The sequence below is a fragment of the Salmo trutta genome, chromosome 8, assembly GCF_901001165.1.
Source record: "Salmo trutta chromosome 8, fSalTru1.1, whole genome shotgun sequence".
Classification (NCBI taxonomy): domain Eukaryota; kingdom Metazoa; phylum Chordata; class Actinopteri; order Salmoniformes; family Salmonidae; genus Salmo; species Salmo trutta.
In genome coordinates this window covers 4861617-4878059 of record NC_042964.1, presented here as the reverse complement: position 1 = coordinate 4878059, position 16443 = coordinate 4861617, and the positions used below count along the sequence as shown (strand labels likewise).

The following is a 16443-nucleotide window of genomic DNA, read 5'->3' as shown; positions in this document are numbered from 1 at the left end:
TTAGGAGATCAAAGCTGAAATGTTTCTCTGATATTCCTTGCCACCAGAGCCCTGGGACCAGGCCTAACTAAGGCCCTTGGAGTGTTACTCAGGCCAAAAGGAGACGCCAGGGACTCACAAACACCTGATTCCACCCGGGCTAAGGCGGTGAACGTGCTAACTTTAGCTCACCACATGATAGCTATTAGTGTGTCTCTCCCAACCTCCCCTCGCAGTAGGAGAGGAGACACAGAAAAATCCCAATCTTGTGATGTTTCTTTTTTAGCCACATTTATCTCTCCCATCTCCTTTCCTTTACTGAGTGTTTGTCTCCGTTTGTCTTCGTTTAATCACACACCATCCCTCTCGCTGTTAGACGCTGTTTTGGTTTTTTTGGGGGGGAGCATCTGTTTCTGTGGTATTACAGTGTTGCTTCTGTTTTAACATATAACAGTGGCCTTCCTCTTAATATCTCCATATCAACTCCACAATATCAACCCCTTTGTCAAGGTGCCCAAAGTGACTGCTCAAACAGAGGTTATCATCTGATCTGCTGTTTGAGGTGTAAACTTGCTTGTTTTATTAGAAGGAAACCCGAAATGTGCCCGTCTGACTCAGCTACTGAACCCTCCCAGAGAGGTTACATGATGTAATAACAGCTCACTCAGCAGCACCACAGTTAATCTTACTACTGACTGCCTGACTGACTGCCTGCCTGCCTGATTAACTGACTGACTGACTGACTGACTTCCTGAGTGACTGACTGACTGACTGCCTGAGTGAGTGACTGCCTGCCTGCCTGTGTGCGTGACTGCCTGAGTGATTGACTGAGTGACTTCCTGAGTGACTGACTGACTGACTGCCTGAGTGACTGACTGACTGCCTGAGTGAGTGACTGCCTGCCTGAGTGATTGACTGAGTGACTGTGTGCGTGAGTGACTGGGTGAATGACTGAGTGACTGCCTGCCTGAGTGATTGACTGAGTGACTGACTGAGTGACTGCCTGCCTGAGTGATTGACTGAGTGACTGACTGAGTGACTGCCTGCCTGCCTGTGTGCGTGAGTGACTGAGTGAATGACTGAGTGACTGACTAAGTGACTGCCTGCCTGCCTGTGTGCGTGACTGCCTGAGTGATTGACTGAGTGACTTCCTGAGTGACTGACTGACTGACTGCCTGAGTGAGTGACTGCCTGCCTGAGTGATTGACTGAGTGACTGTGTGCGTGAGTGACTGAGTGAATGACTGAGTGACTGCCTGCCTGAGTGATTGACTGAGTGACTGACTGAGTGACTGCCTGCCTGAGTGATTGACTGAGTGACTGTGTGCGTGAGTGACTGCCTGCCTGAGTGATTGACTGAGTGACTGACTGAGTGACTGCCTGCCTGCCTGCCTGTGTGCGTGAGTGACTGAGTGAATGACTGAGTGACTGACTGAGTGACTGCCTGCCTGCCTGTGTGCGTGAGTGAATGAGTGAGTGAGTGAGTGACAGTAGGGGGTTTCATGGTCTGTGATGTCACAGTGCAGGTTAAATTAACTACTACCCCTTCAGCCGTCTTGGGGTCTACTTTTGGTGTGTGTGTGTGTGTGTGTGTGTGTGTGTGTGTGTGTGTGTGTGTGTGTGTGTGTGTGTGTGTTTGTGTGTGTGTGTGTGTGTGTGTGTGTGTGTGTGTGTGTGTGTGTGTGTGTGTGTACGTATGAATGTGTATTAACAATAGGGTTACAGTTTCAACACTGACGCCTGGGGTTGACGGTCAGGTAGAAATCTCTATGTTGAAGAGTTAACGGAGCTTGTCTGTCCAACCTGTACAGTAGATTGTCTATTTTCCATGATATAAACAGCACAGTATCCTTGTGAAGAAGCACGGACTACAGTGGGTCAGAAATGTATTGTACGATCTCTGTAAAATTCTCATAAATAAAATAACCATGAAAATAAATTGTTGGCACCGGTGATGTATGATTACAGTGTTAGACGGACAGTCTGATGTTTTAATTAGTTCCCAGTGTACATTGCGTTAGAAAGGTATGGAGTGTACATTTCAAATGAATTTTTCTCAAGGCTTTTGGGTTTGGAGTGATGTGATCGATACTTACGAACAGGTTACTTAAAGGGATAGCTCAAATAACTTCAATAATTACCCTAAAGGTAGTCTATTGGCCAGGAGGAACCTGATTTCAATAATTACCCTAAAGGTAGTCTATTGGCCAGGAGGAACCTGATTTCAATAATTACCCTAAAGGTAGTCTATTGGCCAGGAGGAACCTGATTTCAATAATTACCCTAAAGGTAGTCTATTGGCCAGGAGGGACCGGATTTCAATAATTACCCTAAAGGTAGTCTATTGGCCAGGAGGGACCTGATTTCAATAATTACCCTAAAGGTAGTCTATTGGCCAGGAGGAACCTGATTTCAATAATTACCCTAAAGGTAGTCTATTGGCCAGGAGGAACCTGATTTCAATAATTACCCTAAAGGTAGTCTATTGGCCAGGAGGAACCTGATTTCAATAATTACCCTAAAGGTAGTCTATTGGCCAGGAGGGACCTGATTTCAATAATTACCCTAAAGGTAGTCTATTGGCCAGGAGGAACCTGATTTCAATAATTACCCTAAAGGTAGTCTATTGGCCAGGAGGAACCTGATTTCAATAATTACCCTAAAGGTAGTCTATTGGCCAGGAGGAACCTGATTTCAATAATTACCCTAAAGGTAGTCTATTGGCCAGGAGGAACCTGATTTCAATAATTACCCTAAAGGTAGTCTATTGGCCAGGAGGAACCTGATTTCAATAATTACCCTAAAGGTAGTCTATTGGCCAGGAGGGACCTGATTTCAATAATTACCCTAAAGGTAGTCTATTGGCCAGGAGGAACCTGATTTCAATAATTACCCTAAAGGTAGTCTATTGGCCAGGAGGAACCTGATTTCAATAATTACCCTAAAGGTAGTCTATTGGCCAGGAGGAACCTGATTTCAATAATTACCCTAAAGGTAGTCTATTGGCCAGGAGGAACCTGATTTCATAATTACCCTAGTATGGCCAGGAGGAACCTGATTTCAATAATTACCCTAAAGGTAGTCTATTGGCCAGGAGGAACCTGATTTCAATAATTACCCTAAAGGTAGTCTATTGGCCAGGAGGAACCTGATTTCAATAATTACCCTAAAGGTAGTCTATTGGCCAGGAGGAACCTGATTTCAATAATTACCCTAAAGGTAGTCTATTGGCCAGGAGGAACCTGATTTCAATAATTACCCTAAAGGTAGTCTATTGGCCAGGAGGAACCGGATTTCAATAATTACCCTAAAGGTAGTCTATTGGCCAGGAGGAACCTGATTTCAATAATTACCCTAAAGGTAGTCTATTGGCCAGGAGGAACCTGATTTCAATAATTACCCTAAAGGTAGTCTATTGGCCAGGAGGGGCCTGGTTAAGGGAGAGAAATCTGTTTTTAATACCAGAAAGTGACCACTGTAACCATTGAAGCTTAAGGATGAGGATGAGTCACACTTCTCTAACCATGTGACTTACATGACATCCCCGGTGAACTACCCTCTGGGAGATGTAGTGTGAACAGCACACGAGGAAGCAGGAATAGTGTTTCTTTCGTAAGAGATTCTGTTAATGTTTCACACCAGTTAAATACTGACACTTAGAGAGAATCAGTTAAAGAACTATTAATACTGCCCAGTGCCTAAAATAAGCCCAGTTTAATGTGTTCCCATAACCTGTCAACTATGATTCTATGAAAGGTATGTCTGTGTTTGGTATTCGTAGAAAAGGAAAGTCATAGGGCACAGAAGTGTTAGCCTGGTCCCAGATCTGTATGTGCAGCAGGCTTAGTTACTAAGTGAGCGTGGAACAGGCCTTGAGCTCTCAGGTGAGGTTACTAAGCAGTGTGGAACAAACCTTCAGCTCTCAGGTGAGGTTACTAAGCAGTGTGGAACAGGCCTTGAGCTCTCAGGTGAGGTTACTAAGCAGTGTGGAACAGGCCTTGAGCTCTCAGGTGAGGTTACTAAGCAGTGTGGAACAAACCTTCAGCTCTCAGGTGAGGTTACTAAGCAGTGTGGAACAAGCCTTGAGCTCTCAGGTGAGGTTACTAAGCAGTGTGGAACAAGCCTTGAGCTCTCAGGTGAGGTTACTAAGCAGTGTGGAAGAAGCCTTGAGCTCTCAGGTGAGGTTACTAAGCAGTGTGGAACAAGCCTTGAGCTCTCAGGTGAGGTTACTAAGCAGTGTGGAAGAAGCCTTGAGCTCTCAGGTGAGGTTACTAAGCAGTGTGGAACAAACCTTCAGCTCTCAGGTGAGGTTACTAAGCAGTGTGGAACAAGCCTTGAGCTCTCAGGTGAGGTTACTAAGCAGTGTGGAACAAGCCTTGAGCTCTCAGGTGAGGTTACTAAGCAGTGTGGAACAAGCCTTGAGCTCTCAGGTGAGGTTACTAAGCAGTGTGGAACAAGCCTTGAGCTCTCAGGTGAGGTTACTAAGCAGTGTGGAAGAAGCCTTGAGCTCTCAGGTGAGGTTACTAAGCAGTGTGGAAGAAGCCTTGAGCTCTCAGGTGAGGTTACTAAGCAGTGTGGAAGAAGCCTTGAGCTCTCAGGTGAGGTTACTAAGCAGTGTGGAACAAGCCTTGAGCTCTCAGGTGAGATTACTAAGCAGTGTGGAAGAAGCCTTGAGCTCTCAGGTGAGGTTACTCAGTGAGTGTGAACCACTATAAGGCCATTGCTGTTGTCACAAAGCTTTAGCAAGGTGTTAATCATTGAATAGACAGACCTACTACCCACGCTCACTTAATGTTTCACTAAGGTTTAAAGTTCTCCCCCGGGGGCTGACGGCTTCTTCCTCTTGGCTAACACCCAGGAGCTGAGATCTGACTTTGGGTCCTAGATAAATACCAGTGGAGGCTGGTGGGGGGAGCTATAGGAGGACAGGCTTATTGTATTGGCTGGAACGGAATGAATGGAGCGGTATCAAAACACACGTTTGTATGGAAACCACATTTGACTCCATTCCAGCCAATACAATGAGCCCGTCCTCCTATAGCACCTCCCACCAGCCTCCACTGATAAATCCGATGTTTAATGTTATCAGTGATACACTATACAACATGTCAACATGAGTCACATTGGTACTGTAGTGACCTTATGAACACAGCCCTGCAGCACTGAGCAGCAGGCTCCGTAAAGCAGAGGAGACTGTCCTAGTAGGATGATTTCCGGGCTATTGATTTAAGTGTCCTCTAAAATATTTCTATTGTATTATGCATGGTAATGACATATCATGTGAACAAAGATTATTATGTACGATAATGACATCATGTGAACAAAGATTATTGAAAGGGAGAGAGCGAGAGAAAGAAAGATGGGTGTCACCAGTTTGTCCAAGGTAAGAGCGAGGGCAAACAAGACCAGAGTCAATATTTGCTCAAGGTCCTCTCGATGCTATCCCATGTCCTGTAGTGTGGTGCGTAGTGGTGTGGGGAGTAGTGGTGTGGTGCGTAGTGGTGTGGGGAGTAGTGTTACAAAACTAATAACCCGCCTACGGATATTGTTGCACTCAAAAAAAGGCAGAGGAAAAAAAAAAAAAAAGGACAGGTGCGACAGTCACAAACTCCATGGAAACAGTGTGTGTGTGTGTGTGTGTGTGTGTGTGTGTGTAGTTAATGAATTTGATAGTGACTGACAAAAGTCAGGAGCAGCTGATCAGCCATTACATGTCCGAACAAAACATCTCTTCATCTCCTCCATCTGGCAATACTATGACATCAAGACGAGGGAAAGAACATCTATTAAAAACAAACGCGATAAGTAATCACTTACTTTATGAGAAAAGCGAGGAGGGCAGGATATGGAGAGAGTGCGAGAAAGAAAATGACGGGTTATTGAATACTGAAAATAGACAGAATGTGATAGAGGGGATGAGGGAGAGTAGAAAAGATTACTGAAGAGAAGACTTCAAAAACACAAAGTTGTTGGTTTAATATATTTAATTTGTTAAAAACACATCATATATTACTCTCTCCTTAAAAACATTCTCATTCAATTCTATAGTCATTTTTTTTTTTTTTTTAGTGTCAACTGTCAACATAAAATGGCAAAAACATTTAACTTTTTCAGTCAGTTTGCTTTATTTCCTAAATACATTTTTATACAACAGTTTAAAAGGCAGACCATTGTGATAAGACATTGATACTATACAGTCTCCAAAGCAAACATGAGCGCAAATAACAAACACATTCAATAATATTGAATAGGTCAGACACTCGATACATTCCCATTTCACATAAACACATGCATTTTGGAGAAAATCTTCAAAAACAGTTTTTGTAAAGCTCTTAGATGAAAGACATTCCAGTTTTAAAATTTGCCAAAAAGGTCTGACATTCCTCAAAAGCCTAAGTGGATTCCTCTTTTCCTTCATCTGCAAGGAGAGGAGATGTTCACAGGGAATACTTTTAGACTGTCGAAACTCTATTTTTGTTTTGTTTTATGTCTGATGCTAGATTTGGATTGGAGTACAGTTGTACGTTGTTCAGGTTTGGTCAATGTAGGCCTACTCGTTGAAGGATGTAAAGCTTAAAAAGTAATCCCACCCAGAAAATAGTTTTGGCTTTGGTATAGGTAACCATTTGAACATACTTTAACATTTGTTTACAATTCATGGCAAATGGGAGTCAATAGATTAATTGTTATAGTATAAATTACATTTTAACACAAGACATTACTTTTCCTCAATGAGAAATAGATTTGTTTTTGCATTGTATAATCATTTTGGTTCAGCTCCTGTTCTAGATAAAAAGCCACATTTTTTTTTTCTTCTAAATGTTCATGTATCCAAGTCCTGAACTAAAAAAACCTTATTCACCATAGAAAACAAAACATCTGGTGATATGCAAGTCACTTGACCTCATGATTCACGTTGAAAAATACAACAACAAACAAAAAAAAGTCTCTCTCTCACAAAGTCTACATTTCCACCACATACCACCGTACTCAAAATCAGTGAGACACACACAAGGCAGCTGCTCTATACTAGCTGTTCTAAGGAAGACTGTCTGTGCATCGATCAAGAAAGAAGTGCATTTTTAAAGGCCCCCTACTGAAGTTTAAACGGGATTTGTTCAGTTCCTTTGAATAGAAACCATATGTAATATTGGCAAAGAGATGAGTCAAATGGCCAATTAAAAACAGGTCGTTTCATTGGGGTGGAATCAGAAGCGGTTCTATACGTCACCGTGACAACCAAAAGATTAATTAATTTTAAAAAAAGGTGAAGAGGGAATTTCTCCTCACCATAGCAACCTAGTTAATGTAGTCCATTGGAGTTCTAGAAGGGGGGGGGACTAGATAGTCCTGAGAACACCTCATTTACAGCAACAACTTGGGGAATAGTTACAGGGGAGAGGAGAGAGGGGGGGGAATGAGCCAATTGTAAACTGTCAGTTCAACATCTAGTTTTGATTTATTATTGTTTGAGTTGTCAACTAACGTAAAAAAAAAAAATTATACAAATAAATCACTATGTCACTGGATTTAGGTAAAAAGTTGGGTGATTTAAAAAAAAAAAAATTATAAATTCCCTTACGTTGATGACTTTTTGCAAATCCAACTAGTTTTTCACGTTGATTCAACGTCATCATAGATTCTGGGTGTTTAAATGACGTGGAAACAACTTCGATTCAACCCGTCTTTGCCCAGTGGGTCAGAAGTGGATGTGAAGGCCAGGTAGAGATTGTACCTTTAGCAGATGTGTATTTGGCTCCAACACAGTGCACAGTTTATTGGCTCTTGGCTAACACAACCCTCAATGCAATCTCAACTTCCTGGTCAGGTGAGTGTTTGTGGTTTTCCTCCTTGGCAGCGGAATCGGGAAAAATCCACCATTAACGTTACCAGTGACTCACTGTCTGATGAACTGCACAATGGCTCTTTCTAACACGCCATACTTTACAGTCTTTCCGCTGCCTTGTCCGAGACAGAGGGCCAGTTTGATAGAGTAACTCTTGGCTTTTCTTCATCCTCTAATTCACCATCAACACCGCTGTCTTCTCTCGTCTGACCATCAAAGGAGACTAGGCATGGATAGGGAGGGACTTACCCCTGCATTGCCTCTGCTGCTCTTCGCATGCTGATGCTTCTCTACGGTCTGATTCTGGGTTTAAAAAGTGTTGCAAATGATCATATTTCCCCCCTCGGCTCTCTTCAGGAAGCCATGTGCTGCTCTGTAGAGGAAATGAGGACGTTTTATCAAAAGGAATTTTGAACATGTTACTTAAGGAGGCCAATATACACAGCTTGGTTAGAACTTTGGAGCCCAATAGAAAGTCACCTTGGTTTCTGTCACTTTGGATCAGCTCCTTTATCGTTCTGCTCCTAATGGAAAGAGGAGGAGGAAATTCACACTTCAAATCAAACTTTGTCACATGTGCCGAATACAACATGTGTAGACATTACCGTGAAAAGCTTAGCCCTTAACTCTTCTTCAACTTCACTAAGAAAATCTTTACCAAATAAACGAAAGTGAAAAATATTTTAAAAAGGTAACAATAGCAAGGCTATATACAGGGGGTACCGGTACCTAGTCAATGCAGGAAGTTACAATGAAAAATGCCTCAAATACAGACTGTATTCAAATACAGAAATGCCTGGGAGTTTGGTCCATGTCGCTATAGACAGACCCTATTGAATGAAAACCTGTGTGTAGTCGGGTGTAGTCAGACAGACCTGATGTGACTCAGAGATGGTCCTGCTCTCCAAGGGTTCCTTCTCTGTGGGCGATGTGGGCACACTCCCGTTGGAGTCTGTGCTGAGCATAGTTCGCCTTTCTCTGACGGGCCTCTCCTTGTCACACTTTGTAACCCGGAACCTGGCAGGGATAGATCATAGCAATACACCGGTGATAAAGAGGACATAACACCATGGGAATCAACATGCGACTGACAATAACTGGAGAAAATCAACTACTCAGACAACTATTACAATATCTATCTATTTATCTCTCCGGAAACCAGCCGCACATACACTTCTGAGGAAACACCGTACACCTGCCGACCGTGTCAGCGTGCACTGCGCTCGGCCCGCCACAGGAGTCGCTGGTGCGCGATGGGACAAGGACATCCCTGCCGGCCAAACCCTCCCCTAACCTGGACGACGCTGAGCCAATTGTGTGCCGCCCCCCATGGGTCTCCCGGGCGGCTGCGACAGAGCCTGGACTCGAACCAGGATCTCTAGTGGCACAGCTAGCGCTGCGATGCAGTGCCTTAGACCACTGCGCCACTCGGGAGGCCCATAAAAACCCTTCTTTAACATGTCTCCTCCCCTTCACCTACACTGATTGACGTGGATTTAACAGGTTGTAGAAGGGAGAGTAAAAACCCAAATCGGTCCGTGCATCAGTACCAGTATATTATAAAATACAGTATAGTGTGTTGTTATCGGAGCGATAGGGCCTCTTGGGCCTATGTTATGACTCCCACTGAGGAGCCCATCACAAGACATCACTCTGGCACGGCACTACACAGATTCAATTAAAATCAGGTAATGGCTATTCCCTCCCTGCTCAGTGTGGCCCCGGACGCACACTTCCATTTATCTGGATGAGCAAATGAAAAAGCGCCAGGTCCCTCTGCATTCAGATCAGCTACTCTACAGGAACGGCTTGATACACTTCACTTGAACTGGGCAAAAGTCTTGCTCTCTGAGAAAAACACGCACACACAGTCATCCCTCTCTCACTGACAGACTTCTCTATAGACCACAGGAGGTTGGTGGCACCTTAATTGGGGAGGATGGGCTCGTGGTAATGGTTGGAGTGGAATGGTATGAAATACATGGAAACCACTTATTATCTCTCACCTCCCCACAGCCAACACAGTGACCTCTCCGTGGCTCCTCCTGTCTGCTATCCTCTTGGTGGACACACGCCTCATCAGGGGCCACTTCTTGTGATTGCAGCGGTTGCAGACGCTGCTGAGGCCCCCCATGCCTCCGATGGTATGCAGGTGGTTGCAGGTGTGTTTGGCAAGTCCCACCGGGACACGAGGTGAGATAGGGGTCACTGGGAGGGTGGGGGAGGTGGGAGTCAGCGGTTGGCTGTGGAGGAAAAGAAGGAGGAAACTCCAGCAGACTGGTGACACAGACACTAGCACAGTCTTCACATTTTGCTGAGAGTTGTACAAAGTTGGCAGGCTATTATTCCCAAAAATTCACAACTGTAATGGCCGCTTCCACCAAGTATTAACTCTGGGCTTGCGACATAAGCAAATCAAGACATTTTCATTTTTAAAAATGTTTTCTTAACCTCTAGACAGTAGAAGACACTCTAGTAGACATGATGGTGAACCCTGGTCCTGGAAGATACATGGTGTGCAGGTTTTAGCTACAGCCCAGTAGTAAACACATCTGATTCCACTAATACAAGTCTAGTCCAAATCGTTTTATTTGTGGGAAATATGAGATTCAGTGCTGAGCAGTGACCAAAAAACATAAACCCTGTCCAGACTTCTGCTCTTCATAACCTGATGGCCTCCCCTTTGACACTAAATGTCCAGAACTCAAAGTACTGTACCCTTTCGGCTGGCTATACACACACACAAATTATACCAACCATTAGGATTTAACATCAATAAGGGATCATAGCTTTCACCTGGTCAGTCTACAGTATGTCGTGGAAAGAGCAGGTGTTCATAATGTTTTGTAACCTCAGTGTATTTGTAAAGTGGAGGAGTGTGTCTGTTCTCCTGGTGTAGAGAGGACTGAACTGTTGTCCATCACTAACCCAATGTGTGTTCTCCTGGTGTAGAGAGGACTGAACTGTTGTCCATCACTAACCCAATGTGTGTTCTCCTGGTGTAGAGAGGACTGAACTGTCCATCACTAACCCAATGTGTGTTCACCTGGTGTAGAGAGGACTGAACTGTCCATCACGAACCCAATGTGTGTTCTCCTGGTGTAGAGAGGACTGAACTGTTGTCCATCACTAACCCAATGTGTGTTCTCCTGGTGTAGAGAGGACTGAACTGTTGTCCATCACTAACCCAATGTGTGTTCTCCTGGTGTAGAGAGGACTGAACTGTTGTGCATCACTAACCCAATGTGTGTTCTCCTGGTGTAGAGAGGACTGAACTGTTGTGCATCACTAACCCAATGTGTGTTCTCCTGGTGTAGAGAGGACTGAACTGTTGTCCATCACTAACCCAATGTGTGTTCACCTGGTGTAGAGAGGACTGAACTGTTGTGCATCACTAACTCAATGTGTGTTCACCTGGTGTAGAGAGGACTGAACTGTCCATCACTAACCCAATGTGTGTTCACCCGGTGTAGAGAGGACTGAACTGTCCATCACTAACCCAATGTGTGTTCTCCTGGTGTAGAGAGGTGTAACGACTTAAGTGGTGTCAGAGACGCATGCCGTGGCTGTTTGCGCCGTGGCTGTTTGCGCCGTGGCTGTTTGCGCCGTGGCTGTTTGCGCCTGCGGGAATCAGAGCACCACACTTTTATTTGTCTCCATTACCATAGCATTTGGAAATTGTCCTGGAAGCTTTGGCTGATGAAGGAGGAAGCGAGAGAAGGACGAGGGAGGGAGAGAGAGAGATAGAGGGCTAGAGAGGGAAGAGAGCGACATGAAAAAAAAAATAGGTTAGTTTGTCGCAAGACACTTAGTCAGCTGAAGAGAAGGGGGGAGAAGTGATAAAGGAGGGATTCAGAGTGGGAGATAAAACTGAGGAGAACAGGAGAGCCCACAGACAAAACATGTAGACAGAGGGATGGTGGAGGAGAGGGTAAGGAGAGAGGGATGGAGCTAGCACAGTAACAGGGCTGAGAGTGTGTGGATTAATGATGAGAGCGAGAGAGAGAGGGGGAAGAGAGCGAGAGCACTGCAGCAAGTCGAGGACAGGAAGTTAACTACCGCATCCAGAGAGAGAAACAGCGACAGAGAGAGAGAGAGAGAGAGAGAGAGAGAGAGAAAGTGAGAGAGAATGAGCGACAGAAAGCGAGCGAGCGACAGAGAGAAAGAGAGAGAGAGAGAGAGAGAGAGAGAGTAGAGGGTAAAGTGCTTCTTTGTGGAGATTTCAATGCAAGAACAGGTTCTGAGCCTGACTACAATGATGTGGGAGGTAACCACCACATATTTGGACACCCCTCCTTGTACAGTAGCCCTATTATAAATAATAGAAACAGTCCTGACCAAATACTGAACAAAAATGGAGGAGTTAGTGCATCTCTGTCGAGCCTTAGGCCTGTACATGCTTAATGGCAGAATCAGAGGGGACTCTTTAGGTCGGTTTACTTCCTGCTCAGCTCTTGGGACAAGTGTAGTCAATTATGCCATCACTGACATCGACCCCTCCTCCATTAGTGCATTCACTGTCAGACCACAGACACCGTTGTCAGATCACAGTCAGATCAACGTGTTTCTGAAGAACTTAACCGGCAAAACTCCTTCAAAAAAACAGCCCAATAAACTCTACAACATAAACCCATCGTACAGATGGGCTCCAAACAGTGCAGAGAGATTCATTGAAACGTTGAACTAAAATGAAATGATGAACTCTATACAGTTTTTCAATAACTCACAATACCAAAACAGTAAAGATGGTGTCAATTGGGCTACTCAAAACATCAACTGCATATTCCAAAAAGCAGCATCGAAAGCAAATTTGAGAAAACCAAAGAAATGCAACATCAGAAACAAAAAACAAAATGTTTCTGATAAATGGTTTGATAATGAATGTAAAACAATTAGAAAACACCTGAGACAAATGTCAAATGAAAAACATAAGCAGCAAAACAACCCAGAGCTACGATATGAATACTTTGAAACAGTATAAACAAACACTGAAACGCAAGAAATTGAATTATACCAACAAGACACCTGATGAAATTGAAAACGCAATTGACCAAAATCAGTTCTGGGACATGTGGAACAATTTAAGCACAACAAAGCCACAAGAATTAGCCATACAAGATGTAGGAATTTGGACAACTTATTTTGATAATCTATACAAAAACATCCCACAGAAAGACTTACAACAGAACCAATTATAAATTAAAGAAAAATTGAACATCCTTGAATCAGTCATTTAAAACAACCAAAATCCATTAGATTACCCAATAACCCAACAAGAACTAAATGAAAAGCTCAAATCTATTAAATCAAAGAAGGCTTGTGGTCTAGACAACATCAGAAATGAAATGCTGAAAAACAGCACACCTGAGTTGCAAAATGCTGTGCTTAAATTGTTCAACATGGTTTTAACTTCTGTCTGCTTCCCTGATGTCTGGAACCAGGGGCTCATCTCCCCTATCCACAAAAGTGGAGACAAAAATCAGACCCCAATAATTACAGGGGAATTTGCGTAAACAGTAACTTGGGAAAGGTTTTCTGTAGCATTTTGAATTCAAGAATTCAAACCTTTCTTCAAGAAAAAAAAATGTAATAAGTAAATGTCAAATTGGCTTTCTCCCTAACCATCGCACTACTGACCATATATACACACACCTTACACACACTAATTAATAAACACGTCCACCAAAAAAAAAAAAAAGAGGGCAAAATCTTTGCTTGCTTTATTGACTTTAAAAAAGCATTTGATTCTATTTGGCACGAAGGGCTATTCTACAAAATTCTCCAAAGTGGGCTTGGTAGTAAGGTGTATGACTTAATAAAATGTATGTACACAGAAAACAAATGTGCAATAAAAATCAAAAACCAAAGAACAGAATTATTTTCACAATGTCGAGGTGTGAGACAAGGCTGCAGTTTGATTCCAAACCTTTTCAACATTTATGTCAATGAATTAGTAGACATGTGGGACCATTCTCCAGCCCCAGGACTCACACTATTTGACACAGAGGTGAAATACCTGCTATATGCTGATGACTTGGTACTTCTATCACCAACCAAAGAAGGTCTTCAAAGAAGGTCTTCAACAGAACATTAATATTCTAAAGCAATATTGCCATAATTGGGCCCTGGCAGTAAATTTCCAAAAAACGAAATTTCACAAAAAAATAAGAAAACCAGATGTCAGAAACACAAATATAAATTCACCCTGAACAACACCATCATTGAACACACTAAAAATTACACCTACCTCGGTCTGACCATATCTGCATCGGGAAACTTTAATATGGCAGTGAATGCACTCAAAGAAAAAGCCCGCAGAGCATTGTATGCAATAAAAATGAAATTATTCAAAATCAACATTCCAATTAGAATTTGGACCAAAATATTTGACAGTGTAATCCTACCAATAGCTCTTTACGGAAGTGAGGTTTGGGGGCCACTCAATAAACTGGACTTTAAAATGTGGGACAAACATCCAATTGAAGCCCTACATGCAGAATTCTGTCAGAAAATCCTACAAGTCCAGAGAAATACACCAACTAATGCATGTAGGGCAGAATTGGCAGCATTTCAGTAGTAATGAAAATACAGAAAAGATCATAAAAATTTTGTCCAAATTGAAGTCTGCAATTTAAAGCACTTCAAACCCAAGAGCTGAGCCTAGAAACGTGCCCTCTCAGTCAGCTGGTGTTGGACCTCACCAACCAAGCTGACACCAGCACTGCTTCAAAAGAAAGAATTCAAATAAACAAAATCATGAACCAATCAAAGGACTCATATTTACAACATTGGAAAAACGAAACAAAATCCCAAAGCCGACTAAATTGCTATCTGACCCTAAACAGAGAATATGAATTGGCTGATTATCTCTACTCTGTCAGAGATACGAAGCAGAGACAGATCCTTACCAAGTACAGGCTGAGTGACCACCTGGCAGAGACAGATCCTTACCAAGTACAGGCTGAGTGACCACCTGGCAGAGACAGATCCTTACCAAGTACAGGCTGAGTGACCACCTGGCAGAGACAGATCCTTACCAAGTACAGGCTGAGTGACCACCTGGCAGAGACAGATCCTTACCAAGTACAGGCTGAGTGACCACCTGGCAGAGACAGATCCTTACCAAGTACAGGCTGAGTGACCACCTGGCAGAGACAGATCCTTACCAAGTACAGGCTGAGTGACCACCTGGCAGAGACAGATGCTTACCAAGTACAGGCTGAGTGACCACCTGGCAGAGACAGATGCTTACCAAGTACAGGCTGAGTGACCACCTGGCCGAGACAGATGCTTACCAAGTACAGGCTGAGTGAATACCTGGCAGAGACAGATCCTTACCAAGTACAGGCTGAGTGACCACCTGGCAGAGACAGATCCTTACCAAGTACAGGCTGAGTGACCACCTGGCAGAGACAGATCCTTACCAAGTACAGGCTGAGTGACCACCTGGCAGAGACAGATCCTTACCAAGTACAGGCTGAGTGACCACCTGGCAGAGACAGATCCTTACCAAGTACAGGCTGAGTGACCACCTGGCAGAGACAGATCCTTACCAAGTACAGGCTGAGTGACCACCTGGCAGAGACAGATCCTTACCAAGTACAGGCTGAGTGACCACCGATTGGCAATAGAAACCGGCAGACATAAAAAGACATGGCTACCCAAACAGGAGCGTGTATGTGGTCACTGCACGACAGGGGAGGTAGAGACAGAGATGCACTTTCTCCTTTACTGTGATAAATATTCCTCACAAAGAGATTCCTTATTCACAGAAATGACTACATTTATTCCAAATTTGAACTTATTAAACCCAGAGGAAAAACTAAGAATACTCATGGGCGAAGGAGCAATGGCTCCTCTTGCAGCCAAATATGTATTTGCCTGCCACAGCCTGAGGGACACTGAATAATAACATCTGCATAGTAAACAGTAACTTACTTATTATTACTATTATTGTTATTACTGTTATTATTGTTGTTTATCATTTCAAATAGTAGTGTTATGGGTGGTAATGGTAATGATAGCAGTTTAGTGATGGTGGTAGTGGTATGGGTGGTAATGGTAATGATAGCAGTTTAGTGATGGTGGTAGTGGTATGGGTGGTAATGGTAATGATAATAGTTTAGTGATGGTGGTAGTAGTAGTAGTAGTGGTAGTGGTATGGGTGGTAATGGTAATGATAGCAGTTTAGTGATGGTGGTAGTAGTAGTAGTAGTGGTAGTGGTATGGGTGGTAATGGTAATGATAGCAGTTTAGTGATGGTGGTGGTGGTAGTAGTAGTAGTAGTGGTAGTGGTATGGGTGGTAATGGTAATGATAGCAGTATAGTGATGGTGGTGGTAGTAGTAGTGGTAGTGGTATGGGTGGTAATGGTAATGATAGCAGTATAGTGATGGTGGTGGTAGTAGTAGTGGTAGTGGTATGGGTGGTAATGGTAATGATAGCAGTATAGTGATGGTGGTGGTGGTAGTAGTAGTAGTAGTGGTAGTGGTATGGGTAGTAATGGTAATGATAGCAGTTTAGTGATGGTGGTGGTGGTAGTAGTAGTAGTAGTGGTAGTGGTATGGGTGGTAATGGTAATGATAACAGTTTAGTGATGGTGGTGGTAGTAGTGGTAGTG

The 16443-nt window shown here is 43.5% G+C and overlaps 1 protein-coding gene across 1 annotated transcript in view; it reads right to left on the bottom strand.

Annotated features, from left to right (window-relative positions):
* Nucleotides 1–5947: 5947 nt before the first annotated feature.
* The window catches only part of rell1 (RELT like 1), a 36959-nt gene continuing 26463 nt past the window's right edge, over nucleotides 5948–16443 (bottom strand). Inside the window, exons 5-8 of the mRNA XM_029759775.1 lie at nucleotides 9831–10067; nucleotides 8700–8841; nucleotides 8305–8348; nucleotides 5948–8197 (exon numbers count right to left, since the gene is read on the bottom strand). Of these exons, the coding sequence (XP_029615635.1) occupies nucleotides 8316–8348; nucleotides 8700–8841; nucleotides 9831–10067 (412 nt within the window). The 3' untranslated portion in view covers nucleotides 5948–8197; nucleotides 8305–8315. The remainder of the gene's footprint in view (nucleotides 8198–8304; nucleotides 8349–8699; nucleotides 8842–9830; nucleotides 10068–16443) is intronic.